We start from the raw sequence: 26,135 nt of genomic DNA on the forward strand, positions 1-26,135 counted from the left end.
GTTGCTCAGAGGTTTAGCAGTCAAGGCCTCTCGTGTGATATTGCTTAATTAATAACCTCTTACACTAAAACTATCATGTTTCCTCTGTTTATTGACCTTGCACACTTGTTCTAACTTTTATTACCACACTATATAAGGACTGTTCAAGTTTTCTTGTTTTTGTGCTTTGTGATTCTTACTTTATGCCGCTTGTACATCACCTGACCATTGCCAGTGGTATGTCCCTGTTCTTGTAAAGCTAAAGTAAAGCTGTTATTCATCCATATTTGTGTCCATCCAATGACCTGTGCCACTTATTGTGTCAAGTTGATCGTTTATGGAGTGTCATTGATCAAGTTAGACAAAGGTAGTCATGTGATTGTGCTTTGGGGCCTAAATATTGTTTTCTGAGACTTTTTCCTGAATTGAATAAAAAACAAACAGTAGATCTCATATAGATGTACAGTATATCTCATTAAATGTAGCTGTAATGCAGTCTTCAGCTCTTTTGGATTTTATCTTATTTTATAGTGCAACATTTTCTCTCACAATATCAGAATTTCAAATGTAATGCAAATTTCTGAAAATGATAACTTAAAAAATGCAAATCATAGTGAGCATGTGTTAGCATGTAACATATGAACCTTTTGATGAACAGAGAAGCAGCTAAATAATTACCTGAAGGCATTCTTGTGTTTTAACTGCACAGGTCCTCATCCTGGTGTCCCGCTGGAGATCAGGTCCTGTGCACCATTCTCCATCTTAAATTGTTGTTGTTTCATCTGTTCTTAATGGTTTTCTTGTGTGTGGCACATCTGATGCCCAGCATACTTTACACACTGCACAGAACTCCAGCAGGTCTTTCAGTTCATGTACAATTTATGATTAATTGCTGGAAAAGGAATAAATAAATATAATTGCAAGCAACAGAGGATTATCTTCGCACCCTACCTTCTTTGGACCATCTCTAAAGAGCTGCAGTTTTGGTGTTGCTCTGATCCCATCGTCTGGCCCCGTCATCTAGTCGTTATAATCTGGTCCTTGTTAAGTCACTAAGAGCCTTAAACTTGCCCCTAACACGGTTTTAGGCCCAAAATGTTCAGTTGCTGCCTCCGCCCACTTCCAGGTTCCATGGTGATGGGAAAATGAATGTTATTCATCTCACCAGTCAGTGGTCATCATTTTATGACTAATTAAAGTAGAGGAATATTAAAATGTTTGCCCTATATTTGATTTCATCATGTAAAATTATAGTGTGTTGTTTTTACTTGCATGTCACTTTTTATAAGAATTCATTTGTTGATCTGTAGTAAGTGTTTCAGGTGGCTGAAGTGTTGAATTCACCCCACACTGGATTCCATTCCCTCCCAGTATACCATTTAGTTTTACTGGTTTTCTAAATATTTGTTAATCTCAACGGCATTTACATTGAATGCTTAATGTGTCATGAACAAAAACAAAAATGTTTTGTTCTCATTGTAAACCTTTAAATAAATTAGCTTTTTATTCTCTGGGTACTATACAATGTAATCATGCTTAAAAGTAGATGCTGAGTTTTTAATTTTATTATTATTATATATTTTTTTGGCCACAGATGTTTTCTAATTTTTTTTAGGCAAATAATTCATCAAATTAAATGGTCTCAGTCTTTACAAACATATTCAAAAGCCATATCCAAATATATTTTCTTAAACCAAACAAGAATGTAGGAAAATATGCACATTTCCCTCCTACAAGCTAAGGTATAAATAACCTTCTCATCGTGCAGGTAAGTGTCTGATCAGTGTGTGTGTGTTCTCAGAAGACATTATTATATTATAAACATGGATGCCTTCTTTGGAAGCTGGAAAGTTAGCAGAAGTGAAAACTTAGATAATTTCATGAAAGCAATTGGTAAGTGTTTTTTTTCTTTATTTTATGTGCTTTGACTTTGTATGTAGTTTTTTTTCTATTTATACTTTACAGGTATTAATGTTAAACTGAGAAACGCTGCAAATGTGGTTAAGCCCACCATCTCTACCATTTCCCAAGATGACAACTGTGTGCTGATTAAAATACAAACCGTTAGTCATGAGAGAGAAATCAGGTTCATCCTCGGTGAAGAGTTTGATGAGGAGATATACGGCAAGATGTGTAAAGTAAGGGAAGTAATCCTTAATCCTTATTAGAGTAAATGTATAATCCTGATTATAAGATTCAAAGAGCCATACTCATGTTTGAGATTCTGTAAAAGCATTGTTTGACATCTTGGCTCAGCTTTATCAAAAAGCCACAAACATTATTACTTTTATAACTTTTAGATGACTATAAACCTAGAAGGAGGAAAACTTATCCAGGTGCAAAAGTGGGGCGTAAAAGAGGCCCAGACAGTTCGAGAGATCCAGGATGGGAAAATGATCACGGTGAGAAAATCAGTGAATAAAACGTATGAATAAGACTCTTTAAATCCAAATTAATTTGTCTTTCATCTTATTTTATAGACTCTGTCCTGTGATAATGTCACAGCAGTGCTTACATATGACAAAGTGTAAAATCTGGAAACCTCCTTTAAAAAGAAAAAAAAAGGAATCTAGACTTAATAAATAATTTTGTGGAATCTATCATGTTGTTTAGCCTATTGATTAACTCACTCACTCATTCTCTGTTAAGCAGGGGTTGTGGGAGGCTTGGAGCTCTAGGTGAGGTACACCCTCGACATCATCGATACATCACAAGCACATTACGGGCAATTTGGAAATGTTAATTATCCTAAACCTTATGAACCCCTCCCCCAAGTATGCGGAGAACATGCTAATCCCACTCACACAGACCCAAGCCAGGAACCCTGGAGGTGTGAGGCCACAGTGCTAACCACTACACCACCATACCACCCACTGATTAATGTAATATCGTAATGTATATTATATATTAATGTAATATACATTATAGAGGAATGCACTAATCCTGATAACACCACAGCACTGCTAAATTCTGATTGGTCAGAAGGTGTTGATAGTAGTAAATTCTTATAGGTTAGTTAGTTTGTTCTCATACGTCAAAGCAGAAGATAAAATAAAATATGTGTGTCGCTCTTATATAAAGGGTGGGTAAAAAATAACTAGGCAATAAAAAAATTATAGTAAAGACTATATTTCTGATACAAATTGGTTAAAACAAATTGTACATGTTCTTTATTACTCAGAAAAATTGTAAAAAAAATAAATTAATTAAAAAAAATTACATTTCAGTGTAGACACCAATGGCATTAACCAGTTTCCTCAAACGGCCAGGAATGAAATGCACAATCTTCTACAGAAAGTGGTTTGGGACATTGCTGAGAACCTCCTGAATCCGGCCTCCAAGTCCTCCAGTGCGCGAGACTTTGTCCTGTACACCTCCTTCTTTGCGTCGCTCCACAGGAAAAAAAAAAATCAAATAGAAGGAGATCTGGACTTCTTGGAGGCCATTCATGAGGTCCGCATTGTCTCAACCAACATCCTGAAAAATGCTGATCTAACCACTCACACAGTAAGAGCACAATGGTTTGGCGCACCATTAAATAATGCCTGGTTAGTTAAAGTAAGAAAAGTTGCAGTTGTTTGTATTTTGCTGTGAAAGGAATAAAATGCTTGTGTAAAAACTTTTTCATTTTTTTTTTTTACATTAGCACTTTATTATTTATTCTGTGGTTCTGTATATATTTTTTATTAAAAACAAAAATTACAATTACAATATTGAAACAATAAAAGCACATCTTCCAAGATTCAGGTGTAAAAAAAAAAAAAAAAAAGTAACAGTTTGAGTCGTTGTGACGTCATCCCTGCTCCTTAAGTTCGCTTTTGAACCACTAGATGGCGGTGTAGGATTAATTACGACCCGCAGCATCACTTTCCTCTAGGGGGCAAAAACATTTTATTCCAAGAATCAGCTCATGTCAGAGGAAGAAACTAATGAACGCCTAAAGGGCTGATATTTAATAAGGTCTAAGAATATCAGAATAGTTCATAAAGAAACAAACACAGAGGGACTTTAAGAGCCTTAATGTGTCCTTAAAAAGACAAAACTGTCACTCCTGATCGCTCAACTCCCACTCAGTGTCTGTCACAGTGACTTTACATCCCGACACACACACACACACACACACACACACTGTTAGGAACACTGTAGTCAATGCAAATCAGCTGAATTACACAGAGATATCAAAGGACACTTTAACATTCCCTACTGATTCTTCATCAATCAATAAATAAATAAACACTGGCGAAACATTTAACGTCAACTTATTTAAAAAAAGAAAATTTTAATTGATTGCTCAAAAAAAGTTTAAATATCTACTTTAATTACTTTTAATAAACTAATATCTGTTTGTTTGTTTAATATGCATACATGCAACAAACTTTGCAGAATTTATAATGTGAAATGTATTTATTAAAAAAATGTGTGTGTGTGTGTGTGTGTGTGTGTGTGTGGTAGCACGTGATTAATGTGTTCATTTCTTGTTATTGAAAATGAGAGTCCTGCTGCAGGCCGCTATACACACACACACACACACACACACATCATAAATCACCAGGAAATGAGGACTCTCTCTCTCTCTCTTACACACACACACACACACACACACTACTGTAGCTTTGGGCGTTGCTCACAGTTTCTCCATCAGTTTTATTCTTCCTCATCAGTATTTATAATTTACATTATGAATTTAATACAGTAAGAAAAAAATCTGTTTGTGCGCTACATTTATTTCAAACTATCATCATCATCGAACAACAACAACAACAATAATAATAATAATAAAAATAATAATAATAATAATAATAATATGAAATGCGCAAGACACAAGTTAATATGTAATAACTTATTCACCGCCTTGTTGTTTGTTGTTGTTGGTGGTGTTGGTCCGGCAGGGGGCGCAGGTGAGTAAATAAAATGTATACGTTTAGTGTATACTTTATGTTTAGTATACGCGCGTTTGAGGTTTATTTGCATACTTACGATTTATTAAGATTATTAATAATTAAGATTTTACTTTAAGCGGAATACACTCCGAACATGTTTATTAGTTATTCTGAGGATTGAAGAAGATTTTGATGAAACTGAAGACACTATTTTAACCTCAGTGTGAGTGTGAGTGTTACTAACTGATCAAAGTAAATTAAAAAGGATTAAAAGAATGGATTTATTTGAAGTGGATTTTCTGAGAATAAATCTGAGAATAAAAGTGTGTATGTTTGTAGGTTTATTACAGACATACACACATTTATTCTTTTCACTATATAACTTTATATACAGGTTCATACACTCTATACACCACTGGGGGGGGGGGGGGGGATAAGGAGGAAAAACTTTCCTAAATAAAACTATTTACACACTTCTATACACACACGCGCGCGCGCCTTTGTAATCTGTTATTATTTTAACATATTTCTGTAGTAAACAGAAAAGAGTAAAATATCTTGCGAAACAAACATCACATCAAGGTTTTAAATCAGATTATTCTGATGTAGTGTTGAGTCACACTGATCAATTCACAGTGTACATCATATACACACACAGTACACACAACACACACAGTATACAGTATACACACCTGTATGTAACTCAGCATGTTCACATCCATAACCATTATCGACAAACGCATGTACCTAATATACAGTACACACACACACACACACACACACACACACACACACAGAATAAACACAATATATAGATAAAATACACAATATACTCAGTAGGGATAATAAAATAAACTGTTCGTGTGTATAATGTTCTTGATATTTATTTATAACATTATAACATTATTTACAATTCCACTTCCTGCACTAAAGTATATAGTTATAAAGGTATAAAATAATTAAGCTGATATATTATTAGGTTGTTATCCATGTGAAATCGGCCTGTAGGTAGAATCGATGGTTTAGTGTAAATTTCACTAATTCTAATCTGAAACAGCGCAGAGAGCCGAGCGCGCGAGTCTGATTAATCCGATCGGATGTGATTTATTATAATCAGATTCTGATTTAATGTTTCTGCGATCAGCAGCGCGTCATCAATCACACTGACAGGACACACACACACACACACACACTGACACACTATATCACACCACAACTATTAACATCAGAAATAAAGACTTCGTGTGTGTGTGTGTGTGTGTGTGTGTGTGTTTTGCTGCGTGCGTGCGTAAATGTATTTTCATTTTTGTTTGTTTTACATGATTTGAAAAATGTGTTGCGTGTTTCTTTACATCCTGCTGGACACAAGTTTTTAATTTTTATTGCCATTAATTCTTTTTTATTTTCCTTTGTTTATAAACAGGTTGGATTTATTCTTATTTGCGCACGGACTTAAAGATTTATTATATAATTTACACAATTGTTTTTATATTTTACACTATGACAGAAAAAAAACATCAGTTTAAATAATTACTAAACCTCTCTCTCTCTCTCTCTCTCTCTCTCACACACACACACACACGAGTTAAACCCCTCCCTCCTCTCTCCTCCCCTCTTTTTCTTTTCCTTCTCTCCTCTCTCTGACTTTTGGTGAACGCGGCATGATGAAAGGAGGGATGGAGAGATTTGGGGATTTATTTTAGCTGCTCTGCGGAACACAGGAACATCTTTAAACTCCTCAGAGCGCAGATGGAGGCGGGAACCGGCCGCCGTCACACGGAGCTTTAATTAGCAATCAGTAATGAGAGACTTGTTTTGTATTTAGTCATTTATATCAGATTAACACACACACACACACACACACACACACACACTTGACTTACTCTGAAGTGTTGATTTAAAGGAAACTGAGCTCCGAGTCTGCACGTGCTGATGGCGCAAAGGGTAAGGACACACACACACACACACTTTAGATTATTCTCTATTATTTCCACACACACAAAAAAAATCTTTCAGTTTTTATAATTAATATGTTCCATTAAATGCTTTTTAAATGATTATATAAAACATCTATTTAAATGTAAGAACAAATGTTTTTAGTATTTAAGTATCTTACATACTATACACAGTAATTATATATAACAATATATACCGTATTAAGTATTGTAAGTATGTGTTATATGTTTATATATGTTACACTTTATTATTATTATAATTATAATAATTATTATTATACACTGCCCATGTTTATTATATATTTTTATGACACTTATTTATTTAAGCTATTTGTTATGAGTCTTTATTATAATACATTTACCATGTTAATGTGTGATGTTCATTACACCTAGCTATATATCTATATTCTATTTCTATATAGAAGGACATACAGTATAGATTTATTCTTTTTATCTTTAAACTTATTTTTTAAACTACACCATAATAATAATAATAATAATTATTATTATTATTATTATTATTATTATTATTATTAAATTTAATTCATATATATATATATATATATATATATATATATATATATATATATATATATATAATTTAGACATTCATTTTGTTTTTAAACTGTGGAACACCATTTTTTTTCAGTAACGGACAAAACACATTATATATATATATATATCCTTATTTTATCAAAGGTGCTTCTTTTTACTCTTTTAAATGATTTTCATCATAATGAATTTGTACTTTTCTTACAATTCATTTTGTCCTTAAACATTTACCTTACACTTTTGCATTATATATATATATATATATATATATATATATATATATATATATATATATATATAATATTGAGTTATGCCCCCTGGTTGGTCAAAATGTAGTTATTAATCTTCTATAAAAGCAGCTCTAACAAAAGTGCACATTGATATTAATGTGCTTGCTCTAATACATAATTGTTTCCATAGTTCTAGCTCATCTAGAAGACATTAGCAAGGCCAGTAGCATGTTTAAACGTTCTGTAGTGAGATGTTTGCGTAACATTAGAGGAAGGTGACGCCGGTGTCAGAAGTCGTGCTGTACTGTACATATAAGTTTCCCACGTCTTCAGGACAGCTTCTTGTGTTTTTTCAGTCACATGACAAGCTGAAATGTTTGTCTTTTTAACCTCAGCAGAGAGAAACAAAGTGGCTTTAATGATACACAGATTTAAAATTCTTCCTTTATTAATACATTTTAAATTGGAATACATAGTTCTCAAATAATTCTCACATGCAGTCAAGTGTTTATAAAAAGTTAAAAGATCCTGTTGTCACCCTGTATATTACTGTTTAATTAGAATCTCATATTAAATAATTAATTTAGTTAACTATATTCTATTAAATAAATTAAATATATTTGAAGGCCAAAAAATTTATATAATTTAAAAAAAGAAATAAAATAAAGTATGACTTATGAGCTCTACCTTTTACACAGATCATGTTGTAGGTGTACACTTGCAAAATGCAGGTCATACAGTATTTTGGTCTGCATGAAGTACTGGCACGCCCCCTGTCCCATTGTACAGGGACTTTCGCAGAACATATATACTTGAGGTGGTGGTTTATTTTCAGTGCAAACTTTCTTATAATTTTTTTTTTTTAATACAAAAATGGCCATATATTTTTTAATTAAACAAAAAATAAACTAAATTACTAGGAGTGGAGTTTCTTTCAACAGATTTGTGTTCAATGAAAGCATCGATCTTTATTTATTTATTTTTTTACGTTTGCATTTAGCTGACCATAAGTCATTTTACTAGAATCTCTGCTATGTTGTTGTTTTACACAAGTAGGAAGCATGACATAAGTGGATGTGTTTCCTGTGTGCATTTCCTGCATGTGTGTGTGTGTGTGTGTGTGTGTGTGTGTGTGTGTGTGTGTGTGTGTGTGTGTGAGAAGGGGTGTTAAACTGTGTTGTTTTTATGCATTTAGTTTCTCAAATGGTTTAAGGTTTAAGTCCTTAAGTCCTTAATAAATTCCTATGTGATTAGATCCCTATAATAATAATAATAATAATAATAATAATAATAATAATTGCTGCTCGTTAGAAATGGATAGCAGCAGTACATTTCTGATGCTCGCTGTTCTAGCTGCTGGTCCTTTTGATAAGGGTGCGACTGTTCCTGTTTCAGTATGATGACTTGGCGCATTACAGCAGCATGATGGATGGCGTGGGTGTATACGGAGACCCACACACACATCACCACCTGAACCATGCTCCTCCCCCTCCGACTCCTCACACCAATCAGCCATACGTGACATCACATGGGCTCATGGCGGGGATCATGAGCGCTAACGATGGACTGAAAAGAGACAAGGATCAGATTTATGGGTAAACAGCACATCATTCTGTAAATAACCTGCGCTCTCTTCACTGAGTCAGAGGAGTGTTATAACTGGAAGACATGCTGTGTGTGTATTAGTAGCTGCACATCACATAGTTTATGTCTGTTGAAGTTAACAAACCAACCAAATCTCTGGGAAAAAAATTCCAGCTTTACCGACTCTGAAGACTCTTTCATCAGTATATAATATAGAAACATATTTTTGTGCTATGTAATTAGCGTCAGTGATATTTTAAAAATATTTGATTTATTAGTTCTGTACATTTATATAAGTTTATATAAAATAAAAAGGTTCTTCTCTTAATTATTATAAACTTAGCAGTTTTATTTTTTTTCAGCTTATCTGTCCTTTATTAATCAATCAGGACACACACACACAAACACACACACACACCGTCCCTGTAACAAACTGTTTATAATTGATCTTAACGTTTATGCCTTCCTGATGTAAAGTCGTAGAACCACTTAATTGATTATATAAAATGACAATAATTTTGCTGTTTATATTTTGATAGAATTAGTGTTTAGACCATAACCACCTTAATTTAAATGCAGATACTTAATACAGACTTCAAGTCTGGGAGGATCTCGTGTAAAGACGTTTGGATGGCCTTGTCCTGAGTCAGTCTCCCTTTTGTGTTCCTGCATGGCGTGTTTGGGATTCTATTGAGATACACTCAATGTTTAAACTTTGTATATGTATATATATTTATCATTCAGTAGAAATCTCCAGAATTAAATACGTTCCCTCGCTAAGAGTCACTGAAGCCAGACAGCAAAGTACATCTTGGTGTCTTTGCTTTCTCAGACATCCTCTGTTCCCGTTATTGGCCCTGGTGTTTGAGAAGTGTGAGTTAGCGACATGTACACCGCGGGACCCGGGCGGGGCCGGAGGAGACGTATGTTCATCAGACTCCTTTAACGAAGACATCACCGTGTTTGCCAAACAGGTCAATAATCAATGTTATTCATTAACTGAATATAATCTATCAATAAATCAATGCATTTCCAGAGTGTCCATTTAAGTAAAATATGTAAGATGAGCAAAAAATAACAGTAAAAATTGTATGTTAATAGTAAAATTATCAACCATTATAACCAATTTGACCATTATAACCAATTATTTTGATAAAATTGACGTTATGAAGATATGTAAAAGGTGCACTAAGCCTTTTAATGTATTTAGATCCTGTTCTTCACTATGGCTCTTATTAGTGCACCAGGTGTTGAACGTGTCTTAGTTTATTGATCTAAAGCATCTAAAGCATCGATCATACATTAATCCTGAATTAACGTTGCATTTATGATCAACTTCTATTGGTTTGTTTGTTTGTTTTATTTGTTTGTCTGTTTGCTTTGTTATGTTTTCGTTGATTCATTAGATGCGAGCAGAGAAACCAATATTCTCATCTAATCCAGAACTAGACAATCTGGTGAGTGTGAGTTCCTCATTTGTCTCACCTTAAAACCTTAGAGCTTTTATATAGAACAAAGAAACACAGGGTCACAGCATTGGGTTCCAAATAGAACCATTTCAGGAAACCATTTAATGAACCTGTAAGAAACCCTTTTTCCCCTTAAATATAAACTCGCATTATGACAAAACATAAACTTTTATGAAATAAGCAAACTAAATAATTAGCATGAATTTGAAGAATTGTGATTTTTTTTCCCAGCCGATTAAAGACATACCTGCGCAGAGCTGTTAATAGAGGTGTATAAAGTATAACGTCCAGCCATGATTTCTTTCCCATTTTCCTTTCAGATGATTCAAGCAATACAAGTGTTAAGGTTTCACCTCCTGGAACTGGAGAAGGTAAAGTAAAGCTAATCTGCAGTCACATGAATATAAATGTTTTATTTATCAGCTCATTGTGTTGTGTTGTTTCTGTTTTAGGTCCACGAGCTATGTGATAATTTTTGTCACCGCTACATTAGCTGTCTAAAAGGAAAGATGCCAATTGACCTAGTTATTGATGACCGGGATGGATGCAAGTCGGACTTTGATGATCTAACGTCTACGCATATATCAGATCATGTAAGCTTTGATTTTAAAATGATGATGATTATTTTAATAAAATTTTCAAAGTCACAAATAGGTTAAATGAGCAAGGCAGAGGTGACATGATATTATAAATATCATATTAATATAGATCACTCACTCACTCACTCATTATCTATAGCGCTTATCCTGTACAAGGCTGCAGGAGGCTTGGAGTCTATCCAAGGGAATTTGAGGCACCAAATGAGGGTCCATTCTTGGCTGGGTGCCAATCTGTCACAGGGCACACAAACACACAAACACACACTACGGGCAATTTAGAAGCACCAAATAATCTAATGTGTTCGGACTGTGGTAGGAAACTGGAGTACCTGGAGGAAACCCACCAAGCACAGAGAGAACATGTAACATGTAACCTACACCAAAAGACGCAAAGTGCAAGGACACAGCGCTAACCACTACACCACCGTGCCACCAATTATATATATATATATAATGTTTTTTTTTGTAAACAGTTGTATCCTGTTTGAGGTGTTGAAGGCAGCACATAAGCACTGACATTTCCTTTATTTAACATACAAAAAAAGCATAATTAAATATAAAACGTGGATATACTATAACAATGGGAAGAGTCCAGTGGGCGGGGGACCGGCCTGACACACACTATAGAATCAAACAGCAATACGTTTGTTCAGAGGAACTTAAGTTCAGTATAAACATTAAAAGTCATTTAAATATTTATCCCTAAGCATTAAGCTAAACTAATCTATCAACTGTTCATGATGGAGACTTGAGTTTAAACTGGTATTAGAAATGTCTCCATCATTATGGTTTTGATGTGGGAGTATCCACTGTGAAGTCATGGTGATCTGTAGCCTCTCCATATGAGGTTCCTCATCAGTAGCAAGTGATTTTCAGGTGATTAAGGGTCTAAGCAGAAGTGGGTCCATCAGTATGGATCAGATAGATATAAAGAGTGGAAAGAGTCAGGATCACTGGCATCTCAGGAGAAACTGTAGGTTAACACAGAGAGAAATATTCAAGGCTTAGCCTGCTCTTTGTGTCTGTGTGCAGCGTATCATTGGACACCGTGCCCCCCCCACACACACACACAAACAAACACACAGACCCCTCCTACTTTCGCCTTCACAGACACACACACACTTTCTCTCTGCTCTACACAGAAACTCTCTCGCGATTCTTTTCAAAGGTAAAGTGCAGGTTCATTAGTTTTATTTTCCCAATAAAACAGTGTTTTCGTAGTGTGGGCACACTTGTGTGAAAAAACGTGGAGGAAGTGTCTGTGTAAGACAAGAAGGGGGAGGGGGAGCTAACTTTAAATTCACAAAAAGCTTGACAAATCAGTTACAACATTTTCTAATATATCAAGGAAATAGTATAAACTATGGGGTCATGTCTCCTCTAAGGTCAGGCAGCAAAAGCAAAGAGACACACCCCAAAGCAGAGACCAGTGGGAGGTCATTTACCACTTTAACCAGTGCTGTCTCTGTGATATAATGAGGTCTAAATCTGGACAGATTCATTTCATGAATATTATTCCTATGTAAAGATGATGATGATAATGGTGGTGATGATGACGATGCTGATGATAAAGGTGATGAGGAGGACAGCTGGTAGACAGGATCAGCCTATGATGGTTTTGTCCTAGCTGTAATGATGAGTGAGTGATTAGCATGTCAATATGTCTTTGTTTCTAAGTGTTTAGTGAGACAGGCACCAGAGGGTGACACACACACCCACATTTGCTCATTTTACTTGCCACAACTAGGCCAGATTGGAACTCTCCCATGAATGCCATTTTGTCTCTTTCTTATCGTTGACTCATAACCACTGACCTTACCTGAGGCGAGTGAGGCCTGCAGGTCTTTAGATGTTGTGCTGGTTCTTTTATGAGCTCCTGGATGAGGCGTTGTTGTGCTCTTGGAGTGATTTTGGTGGGTCGGCCGCTCCTGGGAAGGTTTACCACTTTTCTCCATTTGCGTATAATGAAAGACACTGCTGAACAAAAAGGACACAAAGGACACAAAGTCTTATCTGCAAGTCTTTTTGGAAAATATTTTGTGGACGGATGTAGCAAATGTTGAACTTTTTGGAAGGTGTTTTGTTTTCTTACATCTGGTATAGAACTAACATATGATTTTACAAAGAGAACATCAGACACATGGTAGTGGTAGTGTGATGGTCTGGGGCTCTACTAGACGATCCTGGAGGAGAAAGCCCGGCGTTCAGTTCGTGACCTCAAGCTCCAGTGTACTTGAGTTATGCAGCAGGCCAATGAAACACATGCAGAACACATCAGCAAGTCCACCTCTAAATGGTAAAAAAAAAAAAACATTTAAATTTGTCAAAAATCTAAATTTGTTTGATGACCTGAATCTTAGGTCAAATTAGGAAGGTGGAAATACTTTTTTAGATTTTTCCATTCCTACTCCAGACATTCCTACTCCAGACAAAAGTAGCTCTCATCAGGAAAAAGGACTTTGGACCACTAAGCAACAGACCAGTTCCTTTTCTCTTTAGCCCAGGTAAGACGCTTCTGACGTTGTTTGTTGTTCAGGATCGGCTTGACAAGAGATATACGACATTTAAAGCCCATGTCCAGGATCCATCTGTGTGTGGTGGCTCTTGATGCACTGACTCCAGCCTCAGTCCACTTCTTGTGAAAGTCTCCAACACTTTTGAATGGCCTTTTCTGACAATCCTCTCCAGGCTAGGGTCATCCCTGCTGCTTGTGCACCTTGTTCTTCCCACACTTTTCCCTTCCACATAACTTTCTATTGATGTGCTTTGGGAACATCAAAACTTTTTTTTTCCCCTTGAGACTTTCCCTCCTTATGGAGAATGTCAATCATGGTTTTCTGCAGGTCAGGTCAGCAGTCTTTCCCGTGATTGTGCTTCCTATTTGATCCCCTACCAACCAACAATAATTCTGCCTCTCACAGACTGGTTATCTGCTCTTGTGGCGCACACATCAATTTAAGAAGGTGCTCCTAACAACAATGTGGTGTGTGTAAAAAGCCACGTGTCCAGAAAATCTACATCTTACATTCAAACCTCACCACCATCGGCAAGACCGAAGAGCTGTCCAAGCAAGTCAGGAACAAGGTTTTAGACCTGCACAAGGCTGGAATGGGCTACAAGACCATCAGCTAGAGGCTTGGTGAGAAGGAGACAACTGCTGGAGTGATTATTTACTAATGGAAGAAATACAAAGTAACCATTAATGTCCTTATATGCAAGATTTCACCTCATGGAGTAAGAATAATCATGAGGAAAAAAACGGAGAGAGCTGTAACTTCGAGTTGCCAAGCGACAGGCAAGAAACCTTAAACATTTAGAGAAAGTCTGTAAAGAACAGTGGATCAAAATGCATCCCAAGATGTGTGTAAATCTGGTAAACACCTACAAGAAAGGTCTTCCCACGGTGCTTTCAGCGAGGGTTTCTCCACCAAGTACTAAGGCATGTTTTGGGGATCAAATACTTATTTCCCTCATTGAAATGCAACTTAATTCCTAACATTTGTATCATGTGCTTTTTCTGGAGTTTTGGGTGATATTCTGTCTCAATCCTTCACCATAAAGGATAAAAATTGATATAAATTATAGACCCTTCATTTCTTTGTAAATGGGCAAACTTAGTAAATCTGTAGGGGATCAAATACTTATTTCCCCCACTGTATATATATATATATATAGATATATTCAAGTAAAACTCGAAAAATTAGAATATCAAAAAAAAAATGAGTTCACACACACACACACACAAACACACACACTGCTGTGTATCGTAAATGAGAAAACACTAAGTGGCTGTGTTGTTATACTGGATTATTTCCGGAGTGTGTGTTCATGAGTGTGTGTGTGTGTGTGTGTGTGTGTGTGTGTGTGTGTGTGTGTGTGTGTGTGTGTGTGTGTGCTTCTGTGGCTCTTTATCTGAACACCATCAGGCGAACAGCTGACGCTCAAGGGTTCGCCTCTTGCTTGTTCCTCCTCTCCATGTGTGTTTAAGTGTGTGTGTGTGTGTGTGTGTGTGTGTGTGTGTGTGTGTGTGTGTGTGTTGAGGATATAAAGAGACTCTGACATCCCCTAAAACACACAAACTCTTTCACACAGATATTCACACACACTTGCTGGACCTTCATCAGTTTTTATTTTCCGTCCTTTATTTATTTTTGTCTCTTTCTTCTCGACATCACTCACACACTCTTGCTGGGTATAAATAATTGATCTCCTTCTTTTCTTTCATTTTAATTGTTTCTGATCATCACGTTTTCACCTCATTCGCTGGATCTTTCTCGGCTGAGTTTTTCTTTCTCCTGCTCCAGATGGACAGAATGGTGAATTCTAATACTTTAATATTTACATTTATTCGTTTATTAGCTTATAAGGTTAAAGCCTCAGTAAGTGGGCGTGGCCTATAGTCTGCAGGTAGAGCTTGTTTTTTATAAGAAAAGATAGTGTGTGTGTGTGTGTGTGTGTCATTGCTCCCGTGTTGTGACTGAGATCATTAAGACTGTTCTATTATGATGACATGTACTGTCTAACCCCACAGCACTGATGGATTCTGGATGCTGATTGGTCAGAAGGTGTTGATTAGTTCTCTGTAACAGCAGCACTGACAGTAGTACAGCTTCAGATTAGCGCACTAGTAACAGCTCGCTGGCCGGGCGTGTACGGCACACATCAGTAACTCCGTTGACAGAAGAGTTCATGTGGTTTCTCAGTCACATGACAAGCTGTGATTTTTATCTTATTAAGAGAGAATAAATGTTTATAACTGCTTTATTGCTCATATCTCTCATATTAATGATTATCTTATAGCTATTGTGACAGTGTGATTTTCAGTGGCATACAGTAGCTCTATAGCTTCAGCACATATTCACTACACGCGGCCTTGGTATTGAATATTTACTGTGTATAAATAGATCTATTTTTTAAGACACACTTTGTAAGGTGCACAACAACAATATTTGTCCAGATGTATAAACACTTCTATTTGCACTTCTGGTAGTTGCTGTGTTCTTGTACCATGAAATGACAATAAAGCCTTATCTCTCTACAGTATCTGTCTCTAATGTAAGGGATAAAAAGAAGTGAGTAGTTTCACTGACACTTCCCAACATTAAACACATTTAAACCTAAATAAAAGTGAAGGATTATGCAGGGCGGCGTTGGTGACATCACTCTGCTGAGATATTGTTAATCTCATGATGTACTCAACATGTTCAGAAAAATTATATTAGACTAGATTGTGTTTTTATTGATTCTTGGTTCATGTTTTAAATCAGTATAATTTAGTTAGGTATTATTATTATTATTATTATTATTATTAATCAATTAATTACCTTAAACAGAACACAGCATCATGGAGAGATTTGGATGACAATCGCTCCACTCCTTCCATCGGCACACCGGGACCGTCCAGCGGCGGCCATGTTTCTCACAGTGGGGACAACAGCAGTGACCTGGGTAAGAGGAAAAGGATTACTTATTTATTTATTTACTTATTTAAATCTCAGCCAAATATTACTAAATGGCAAACGATAGAGTGTTAAAGTTAAAGAGTTTGTAGTTTTGGCCACAGATGAACTCTAAAACACTCAGGCCGTTAATTCAATTATTTAAATATAAAGATATAATAGAAGCACCATTTATTTGTGTTTTGTCTTTTACAGTTTTTATTATTTTTTTAGTATGATTATTTTTTTTAGTAACTGTCTGAATTTTAAACAATTTTAAACATTAAAAATGATATTTTGTCATTTGTATGCTTGTGTGTAACTCAGATCAATTATGTAAAGACTTGCCTTAAGTACAATGTGTTTAAATGGACTTTTGTTTTGTTGTGTACAACGAGGGTTAGGTGTAGTAGCTCTGAGAGTCAGTGTGTGTGGTTGGAGACACGGAGGGGGGAGATGAGAGGACGCTAGACAATAAAAGAATGAATGAGATAAAATAAAAGCAGCACAAACCCGTTCCTTCTCTTTTCGACTCAGGAAGACGCTCTTTAGTCAACTGTGTAGCTGCATCCTGTCCCCGTGTTTGTTTTAACTCTTTACACCAACAAACGTTTTTATTGTCTCACTTATTACACCATCAGTCTTAACTTTAGCACCTCTTCTTCTTCTTTGTCTTTCGGCTGTTCCCTTTCAGGGGTCGCCACAGCGAATCATTTGCCTCCATCTAACCCTATCCTCTGCATCCTCTTCTCTCACACGAACTAGCTTCATGTCCTCACTCACTGCATCCATAAATCTCCTCTTTGGTCTTCCTCTAGACCTCCTGCCTGGCAGTTCCAACCTCAACATCCTTCTACCAATATACTCACCATCTCTCCTCTGAACATGTCCAAACCACCTCAATCTGGCCTCTCTGACTTTATCTCCAAAACATCTAACGTGGGTTGTCCCTCTGATAAACTCATTCTTGATCCTATCCATCCTTGTCACTCCCAAGGAGAACCTCAACATCTTCAGCTCTGCTACCTCCAACTCTGCCTCCTGTCTTTTCTTCAGTGCCACTGTCTCTAAGCCGTAGAGCATTGCTGGTCTCACCACTGTCCTGTACACCTTTCCTTTCATTCTCGCTGATACTCTTTTATCGCACAACACACCTGACACTTTTCTCCACCCATTCCAACCTGCCTGTACCCGCCTCTTCACCTCCTTTGAACACTCTCCGTTGCTCTGGACCGTTGACCCTAAGTACTTAAAATCCTGCACCTTCTTTACCTCTGCTCCCTGTAGCCTCACCAATCCTCCTGGGTCCCTCTCATTTACACACATGTATTCTGTCTTGCTGCGGCTAACCTTCATTCCTCTGCTTTCCAGAGCATACCTCCATCTCTCCAAATTTTCCTCCACCTGTTCCCTGCTCTCGCTACAGAGCACAATGTCATCTGCAAACATCATAGTCCATGGGGACTCCTGTCTTACCTCATCTGTCATCCTGTCCATCACCAGGGCAAACAAAAAGGGGCTTAGAGCCGATCCTTGATGCAGACCCACCTCCACCTTGAACTCTTCTGTCACACCTACAGCACATCTTACCACTGTCTTACAGCTCTCATACATGTCCTGCACTACTCTAACATACTTCTCTGCCACTCCAGACCTTCTCATACAATACCACAGCTCCTCTCTTGGCACCCTGTCATATGCTTTCTCTAAATCTAAAAAGACACAATGCAACTCCCTGTTACCTTCTCTGTACTTCTCCGCCAGCATCCTCAAAGCAAATACTGCATCTGATGTACTCTTTCTAGGCATAAAACCATATTGCTGCTCACAAATGCTCACCTCTGCCCTTAACCTAGCTTCCACTACTCTTTCCCACAGCTTCATTGTCTGGCTCATTAGCTTTATACCTCTGTAATTGCCACAGCTTTGCACATCTCCCTTGTTCTTAAAAATTGGCACCAATACACTTCTCCTCCATTCCTCTGGGATCCTCTCACTCTCCAAGATCTTGTTAAACAAACTTGTCAGAAACTCTACTGCCACCTCTCCTAAGCACTTCCATACCTCCACAGGTATGTCATCAGGACCAACAGCCTTTCCACTCTTCATCCTATTCAACGCCCTTCTCACCTCACTTCTACTAATATTTGCTACTTCCTGTTCCACAACAGTCGCCTCTTCTACTCTTTGTTCTCTTTCGTTTTCCTCATATATATATATCAACTAACTCTCTTCCCTTCCCTGTCATGGTCCCAACATTTAAAGTCGCTACTATCACTCCTAAACTCTTTCCTTTCCTCTTCTCTCTCTGCTTTCGAACACGCCTTCCTCCTCTCCTTCTTCGACCAACAGTAGCCCAATTTCCACCAGCACCCTGTAGGTCAACAACACCAGTGGCGGTCGTTGTTAACCCGGGCCACGACCGATCCGGTATGGGAATTATATTCGTGATTCGCATCATTGATTTGGCAAAAGTTTTACATCGGATGCCCTTCCTGACACAACCCTCTGCATTTATCCAGACTTGGGACTGGCACAAGAGGACACTGGATTGCGCCCCCCGTGGTTGCATTTCTTAACTTTAGCACCTAATACTTTAGCACCTAATATTTAACTTTAGCACCTAATACTGCTAATTCAACACTTTACACTGGAAAAGCATCCAGTATTTATTCCATAAACATGTTTTTACAGATAGTGTGAATTCAGATTAAACAAGATTCATAAAGAAACTTCTCTATACATGCCAATCAAATTATAAAATACTATATAGGTTTAGTAATTGTTTTTGTTTTTAGAATGGTTACCATCAAATTGTAAAATTCTTTTTTTTTCATTATGTTTAAACATTTCAGCAATGTTCACGTGCTTATTGCTAGTGATGGCTGGAAATGTGGGGCAGGGTCTGGATTCTGTATTTTAAGTAAAATAATCATATAATTGTTTCATTAATTAAATGAATTATATAAATATATATTGAAAAGATGAACTATTTAATTAAAATGCAGTTAATTCATTCACCAAAATGTATCTAATCTAAAATTAAACCTCAGTAAAAAGTGATTGGCTGCTTTGACCACTGGCCAAGTAAACAGTAATTAATGACACGGCCAGGGAGAACATTATATAGAACGTTATATAGAACATTATATAGAACATTATATAGAACATTATATAGAACATTATATACCGTACATGTTTTATTAATATTAACTCATTAAGAGACAGCGGGACAGAGATGGCAAAAGCTGAGACGCTGAGACATCATTTGTCCACATAAAGCTTTTCTTCCACAGAAACATAAAGGCATGTGACCCATTCATCTCTGAAAAACTTGTTAAAGAGTTTTCAGGCTTGAAAAGGTCATAGGTCAATCAGAAGGATCATTCTAAACAAAAGCAGGAATTGGCATCAGCCTCTAGTTTTTCTTCTCATTCTTCTAGCAGTTAGAAATGATTCTGTGTACAGTGTGATATGCGTGGTGTTTCTAAGGTCAGGGTTCGGGTCTAGCAGTACTGCTGCAGCAGGTCCAGGTTCTGCTGTAGACCCTGAGGGCTGGAGGAACAGCAGCATACAGCAGGGGTTTAATCTCTGGGTCATTTAGAGTAAGATTGTAAAATAAAGGTCTCTCTCTCTCTCTCTCTCTCTCTCTGGTTTAGGAGACGGGCTGGAGGGCAGCTTGGCTTCTCCAGGAACAGGGGATGAAGATGACCCTGATAAGAAGCGACAGAAGAAGAGAGGGATTTTTCCCAAAGTGGCAACTAACATTATGCGGGCGTGGCTCTTCCAGCACCTCACAGTAAGACAAGCACCTCACAGTCTGAGAGCCTCATTGCACTAGAACCTCACTTTATGAGAACCTTAATGCATTAGAACCTTACTGTATGGGACCTCACTGCATTAGAACCTCCCTCCATGCTAACCTCACTGTTTGAGAACCTCACTGTTTGAGAACCTCACTGCACTACACTTTCTTTGTGTTCTTATTGGATAATCATGCGTTCCTTTGCCTTATCTACTAAACCTTTCCACCTCTCTTCAGCATCCTTATCCATCAGAAGAGCAGAAGAAACAGCTCGCTCAGGACACTGGACTCACCATCTTACAAGTGAATAACTGGTGAGTGACCTCTGACCTATGACCTTAAAACTACTTTGATACTGTAAGTGTCCTGGCACCACAGCAGCAGCGGGAGGAGGAACAATATGAAATGTTAAATCCACTCCAATCGAATATGAAAAGAAAACGTACTGTATAAACTGTAACTAGCGTGAAAGGGAGCGCAGCAGGACGCTGTGTCTCCTCTCGTCGTTGGTGAATATTACGATGTTTATGTGAACACACAAAGCTGCAAATTGAATTAGAGGAGATTGTGTTTATAATTAGAGTTTATAATGAGGTCATAAATCAGAGGCAGATTATTATTACACTCCAACACCATCAGCTGTGTGAAATCATTACGGTCCTGTAGAGAGTCATTACAAACCGCACTGTCACTTTAAATGGTTTTAATCTAAATGCATTAAAGGAGAATGACTGGAGGGAGAAGGGTTGCCAGATTGTGTCTCACACATTAACCTACTTTTTAATTTTATTAGTCGGGAAATAAAGAATGGTTTCCTGCTGGACATCATGGCATCTAGTGTAATGAGTTCAGGACTGATTTACTCCCAGGGGAAATGTTTACAATTTTAGTTTATTCTGCGTATTAATTTCTGTATGGTTAGTGTTACTGTTTATTGTCGTCTGTTATCTTTAATGTTTATTGCAGTGTTTGTTGTTGGTGTTTATTGTATTATGTTTATTGTTGGTGTTTATTACAGTGTGTGTGTGTGTGTGTGTTATTGATATTTATTGCAGTGCATGGTGTTGGTGTTTATTGTAATGTGCTGTGTGTGTGTGTGTGTGTGTGTGTGTTAATGACGTGTGGTGTGATTATTGTTGTTGTTTACTGCAGTGTTTTTGTTACAGTGTAAGTGTGTGTTGGTGTTTATTGCAGTGTGTGTGTGTGTGTGTTAATGACGTGTGGTGATTATTGTTGTTGTTTACTGCAGTGTATTTATTGTGGTGTTTATTTGTGTTTACTGCAGTGTTTTTGTTACAGTGTGTGTTGGTGTATATTGTTAGTGTTTGTTGAAGTGTGCTAATTGTTGGTGTTTCTTCTCGATGTTTCTTGTGTTTTTCAGGTTTATTAATGCGCGCAGACGGATAGTGCAGCCCATGATCGACCAGTCCAACCGCGCAGGTACCGTACGACTCTGACTCCGCCCACACGTCCACTCATGTACAGAGATTTGGGAATTTCTCAGATCAAGATATCTGGACTCAGGAGTTGTGGTTGATGATGAGGTTCACTTTGTCGTCATGCTTTATCACCCGCACACAGAGTGTGTAATACCACACCGGTCTAGTAGTGTGTGTGTGTGTGTGTGTGTGTGTGTGTGCACTTTATTATTTATTTTTTTAATGCAGAAGCATAAAGAAGAGAAGTGTAAGGTTCTGTGGGTTCACCGCGGATGATCTTTCCTCATTTGGGTTTCAGTGTGAACCTTTGAACCTGAGCCTGAGGTCCTGCTGTAGCTCATGAGAAGGCTGCTGTGTGCTTCGGGTACTGATGTCAGTAACGCTGGTGTTGTGTTTTGTGCCGCAGTGAGTCAGGGAGCTCCGTTCAGCCCCGACGCTCAGGCCATGGGCGGCTTCATGCTGGACGGGCAGCAGCACATGGGCCTGCGAGCTCCTGGTAGGGGAATCAATCAATCATCCTGTCAATCAATCAATCAAGCAACAAAGAACCAGTCTATTGGTGTACAGTATTAGGTTTATTATATGGCAGAGTTTCTTTTAACACCAGTAGGTTGATTATTTTACTATAACAGCATGACCCCGAATGTTTTATTCCTCTTCGTCCAAGATTACAATTTTCATCTATAAATGATATTAATTATAGAGCTATAAACATTTTATTCCCTCACTTCAAAACTCCTGAAAACTTCACTATATTAACCAATTCACACGTTTTTAAATAATCCTTTACCCTGTACCATGCACTGTACACGTGCCTGTGTTTTCAATGTGTTGCTATAGAAACAATAATGTAATAAAGTTGTGAATTCAAATATTAAACATGTGGTGTGTGTGTGTGTGTGTGTGTGTGTGTGTGTGTGTGTGCCGTAGGTGCGATGGGAGGAATGGGTATGAACATGGCGATGGATGGACAGTGGCACTACATGTAGCACTGCAATAGGAATCAACTCTGGTGTGTACACGTCTTTACTAATGCATGCAACTTTAATTTAACCACACACTGATTACCACACACACACACACACACACACACACACATCACATACATATGTGGACATCAGATCTGTAGATTCTGATCAACCAGCAGGTCTACCCAGAACCCTAGAACACCTCCAGCTGCTTTCACCTGATGTTTTGTTTCACTCCGTCTCTCCCTCCCCTCCGTCTCCCCCTTCACTCCGTCTCCTCCTTCCCTCCGTCTCTCCCTTCACTCCGTCTCCCCTTCACTCCGTCTCTCCCTTCCCTCCGTCTCTCCCTTCACTCCGTCTCCCCCCTCACTCCGTCTCTCCCTTCACTCCGTCTCTCCCTTCACTCCGTCTCCCCCTTTACTCCGTCTCTCCTTTCACTACGTCTCTCCCTTCCCTCCGTCTCTCCCTTCACTCCGTCTCTCCCTTCCCTCCGTCTCTCCCTTCACTTCGTCTCTCCCTTCCCTCCGTCTCTCCCTTCACTCCGTCTCCCCCTTCCCTCCGTCTCTCGCTTCACTCCGTCTCCCCCTTCACTCCGTCTCCCCCTTCCCTCCGTCTCCCCCTTCACTCCGTCTCCCCCTTCCCTCCGTCTCTCCCTTCACTCCGTCTCCCCCTTCACTCCGTCTCTCCCTTCACTCCGTCTCCCCCCTCACTCCGTCTCCCCCCTCACTCCGTCTCCCCCTTCCCTCCGTCTCCCCCTTCACTCCGTCTCCCCCTTCCCTCCATCTCCCCCTTCCCTCCGTCTCTCCCTTCACTCCGTCTCTCCCTTCACTCCGTCTCTCCCTTCCCTCCGTCTCCCCCTTCACTCCGTCTCTCCCTTCACTCCGTCTCCCCCTTCCCTCCGTCTCTCCCTTCACTCCGTCTCTCTGCCGGGGAAATCGGATTAGACCACGGGCCGTAATTTTGCTCTGATATTCCTCCGTCTTACAGTCTTGACACAAATGAAGACGTATGATACACTCACGAAGGCGAGTTTTATTTAACACACATGCGCACACACACACACACACACACACACACACACACACACATAGTGGCGCCCAATGAGCCGCACACTAACAACACTTACTGTGATTAATAGAGCTCTTTTATATGGAAATACGTGCCCAATCACACACACACACACACACACACACACACACACACACAAAGAGTGTTTATTAAAGTGACTTTATTCAATCGGACATTTCTATTTTCTTCCTGCCCTTTTTTTAACACCACATGTTAATTAGGGCGCCTAACAAGGGCACTTTGTTAACAGAAGTCTGCTTCTTTCTTTCATTCAAACTGGATGATAATACTAAAGTCAGATTACATAATAAACAAGTACACTATTTTTCATTATCACTGACTGTTGCTTGATTGATGAAATAATTAAATTAAAATGTTTACTTTAACGATACATTTATACTTAACAAGGACAAAATATTATAATAATTTATAAAGAAGCAAAAGCTTACAATTCTACTACAAAAGATTTTCATGTAAATGATATTTGTTTAAAAATTTTTATTTCTGTTATGTTTGTGTACAATAGTCACCTAATTAACATAAATAAGTAAAGAGATAATTACTGTACTGAGATGTCATGTGATGTCATGTGATGTGATGTGATGTCATGTCATGTGATGTGATGTCATGTCATGTCATGTCATGTGATGTCATGTCGTCATGTAATGTGATGTGATGTCACGGTTACTGTATGTTGCTAAGTAACAGGTGTAACATCCTCAACCAAGGTGGAGCTTCAGGTAAATTTGATCGTTCAATTTTTAAATGACATCATCTGGTGTAAATTGCAGTTGGTTTAATGTGATATAAATGAGACAATAAAATAATCACCAAATTCTTTTTACATTTTTAAAAATTTTATTTTAAAGTATCACTACTATTATTTTTAACACATTAAAATAGTTTAACAAGCATTAGCTAGTAAATTATGTCCACAATACTGAGGTCACATGGTTATTTGCCGATTGGCTGATCAGCTTGATTGAAAGCTCCGCCCTCGTTGTCATGGAGATGGTTGTCGCTTAGAAACACAAGGATGTGACCGAAATTGTGTCAAATTAATGTTTTTTTTTCTTCTTTTGTCTTCTTGGCAGCTGTTTGTTGAATTGCACACACACACACACACACACACACACACACACACAAACAGAAAAACACACTTCTTCCATGGACTGAAGAAAACTTCAGCAGAAAAGAAAAGGAGGCGATGTTTTTGTGTTTTTCCAGAAGAGTTTATTAGTATTTTAATTATTTATTTATTTGATTTAAAGAGAAAATGTAGAGACTCCACGAGTGTCTCAAACAGTCTCTCTCTCTCTCTCTCTCTCTCTCTCTACAACTCTAACCCTGGATGTCCTGAAACACTAACTAGCGAGAGTTCTTACTCTACAGGACATCAGCACAAATTAGAGTCGAGCGATCGTTGACTTTGATCATTGTTTCACTTTATTTATTACATTATAAAGGCTCTGTTCAGCCTCAGATTCATGATCATGGCCTTACGTGTTACAGCTGAAGTGGACGTGAGCAGACGGAGGAGGCATCATGACGGAGTGTGTGTAAGGGTTGTTGTTTACTGTGAAACACACGTGTGTTAAATACATACTAAATGTTTTTAAGTGATCTGAGGTCACACACGTTCTTGTAATAAATATTTCCTTTTCAAAATGCCTGACATCTGCCTTGATTTCCTTCCTATTCACGTTTTCATTCAATATTTACTTTTTTTTTTTGTTACTCTATGTACTGAAATTTGTGAACATAACAGGCACACAAATGTTTGTCTCGACAAGGAGCTGTTTAAACCAAAGTGGGACTTGGGAAGGTGAATCTTTATTATACAATAAAATTATATTATAATTTATTTATAATTTTATATTATACAACATTAAAGGTTGTTAGCTATTAGTTGTTGTTTAGACCAATTTAAATTTGCTAATAAATAATGGCCTGTACTTACAGTACGTCACGTCCATGCAAACATTTTTTCATGAAATTTTAAATCTGGTTTAAATTCTACCTGTTTATAGAGTAACTGCGCTATACAAAGGTTTGACTCAACATAGTCGCCATTACAAGCTGTGTGTTTGTGCCGTCGCTACTTTTTTTTTGCATTAGATTAGCATTACAAGCAGCATCGATTTAACAAAAACTAGCCAGAAGTTTGCT

The 26,135-nt window shown here is 37.8% G+C and overlaps 2 protein-coding genes across 2 annotated transcripts; both read left to right on the top strand.

Moving 5' to 3' along the window:
* Window positions 1-1,778: 1,778 nt before the first annotated feature.
* On the top strand, window positions 1,779-2,568 carry LOC128514807 (fatty acid-binding protein, brain-like). The gene is made up of 4 exons (XM_053488690.1): window positions 1,779-1,872; window positions 1,945-2,117; window positions 2,280-2,381; window positions 2,460-2,568. The coding sequence occupies exons 1-4, from the start codon at window positions 1,803-1,805 to the stop codon at window positions 2,508-2,510; spliced, it is 396 nt and encodes a 131-aa protein (XP_053344665.1). The 5' UTR covers window positions 1,779-1,802; the 3' UTR covers window positions 2,511-2,568.
* Window positions 2,569-6,579: 4,011 nt separating this feature from the next.
* meis2b (Meis homeobox 2b) lies at window positions 6,580-25,607 on the top strand. The gene is made up of 14 exons (XM_053488676.1): window positions 6,580-6,657; window positions 6,763-6,803; window positions 8,992-9,191; window positions 10,013-10,154; window positions 10,587-10,637; window positions 10,970-11,020; window positions 11,102-11,242; window positions 16,582-16,696; window positions 20,346-20,485; window positions 20,729-20,805; window positions 21,873-21,931; window positions 22,337-22,426; window positions 22,861-22,942; window positions 25,061-25,607. Exons 2-13 carry the CDS (start codon window positions 6,792-6,794, stop codon window positions 22,917-22,919), a joined length of 1,137 nt encoding a protein of 378 aa, XP_053344651.1. The 5' UTR covers window positions 6,580-6,657; window positions 6,763-6,791; the 3' UTR covers window positions 22,920-22,942; window positions 25,061-25,607.
* Window positions 25,608-26,135: the final 528 nt, after the last annotated feature.

Source organism: Clarias gariepinus, chromosome 27, assembly GCF_024256425.1.
Source record: "Clarias gariepinus isolate MV-2021 ecotype Netherlands chromosome 27, CGAR_prim_01v2, whole genome shotgun sequence".
In the NCBI taxonomy this organism is placed as follows: domain Eukaryota; kingdom Metazoa; phylum Chordata; class Actinopteri; order Siluriformes; family Clariidae; genus Clarias; species Clarias gariepinus.

Excerpts from the sequence above, each read along its gene's own strand:
- LOC128514807 (XM_053488690.1), top strand. The coding sequence starts at position 1,803 with ATGGATGCCTTCTTTGGAAGCTGGAAAGTTAGCAGAAGTGAAAACTTA. Across the intron at positions 1,873-1,944 it reads TAATTTCATGAAAGCAATTG|GTATTAATGTTAAACTGAGA; the intron begins GTAAGTGTTTTT and ends TATACTTTACAG. Across the intron at positions 2,118-2,279 it reads TATACGGCAAGATGTGTAAA|ATGACTATAAACCTAGAAGG; the intron begins GTAAGGGAAGTA and ends TATAACTTTTAG.
- meis2b (XM_053488676.1), top strand. Across the intron at positions 20,806-21,872 it reads ATCTTACAAGTGAATAACTG|GTTTATTAATGCGCGCAGAC; the intron begins GTGAGTGACCTC and ends TGTGTTTTTCAG. Across the intron at positions 22,427-22,860 it reads CATGGGCCTGCGAGCTCCTG|GTGCGATGGGAGGAATGGGT; the intron begins GTAGGGGAATCA and ends TGTGTGCCGTAG.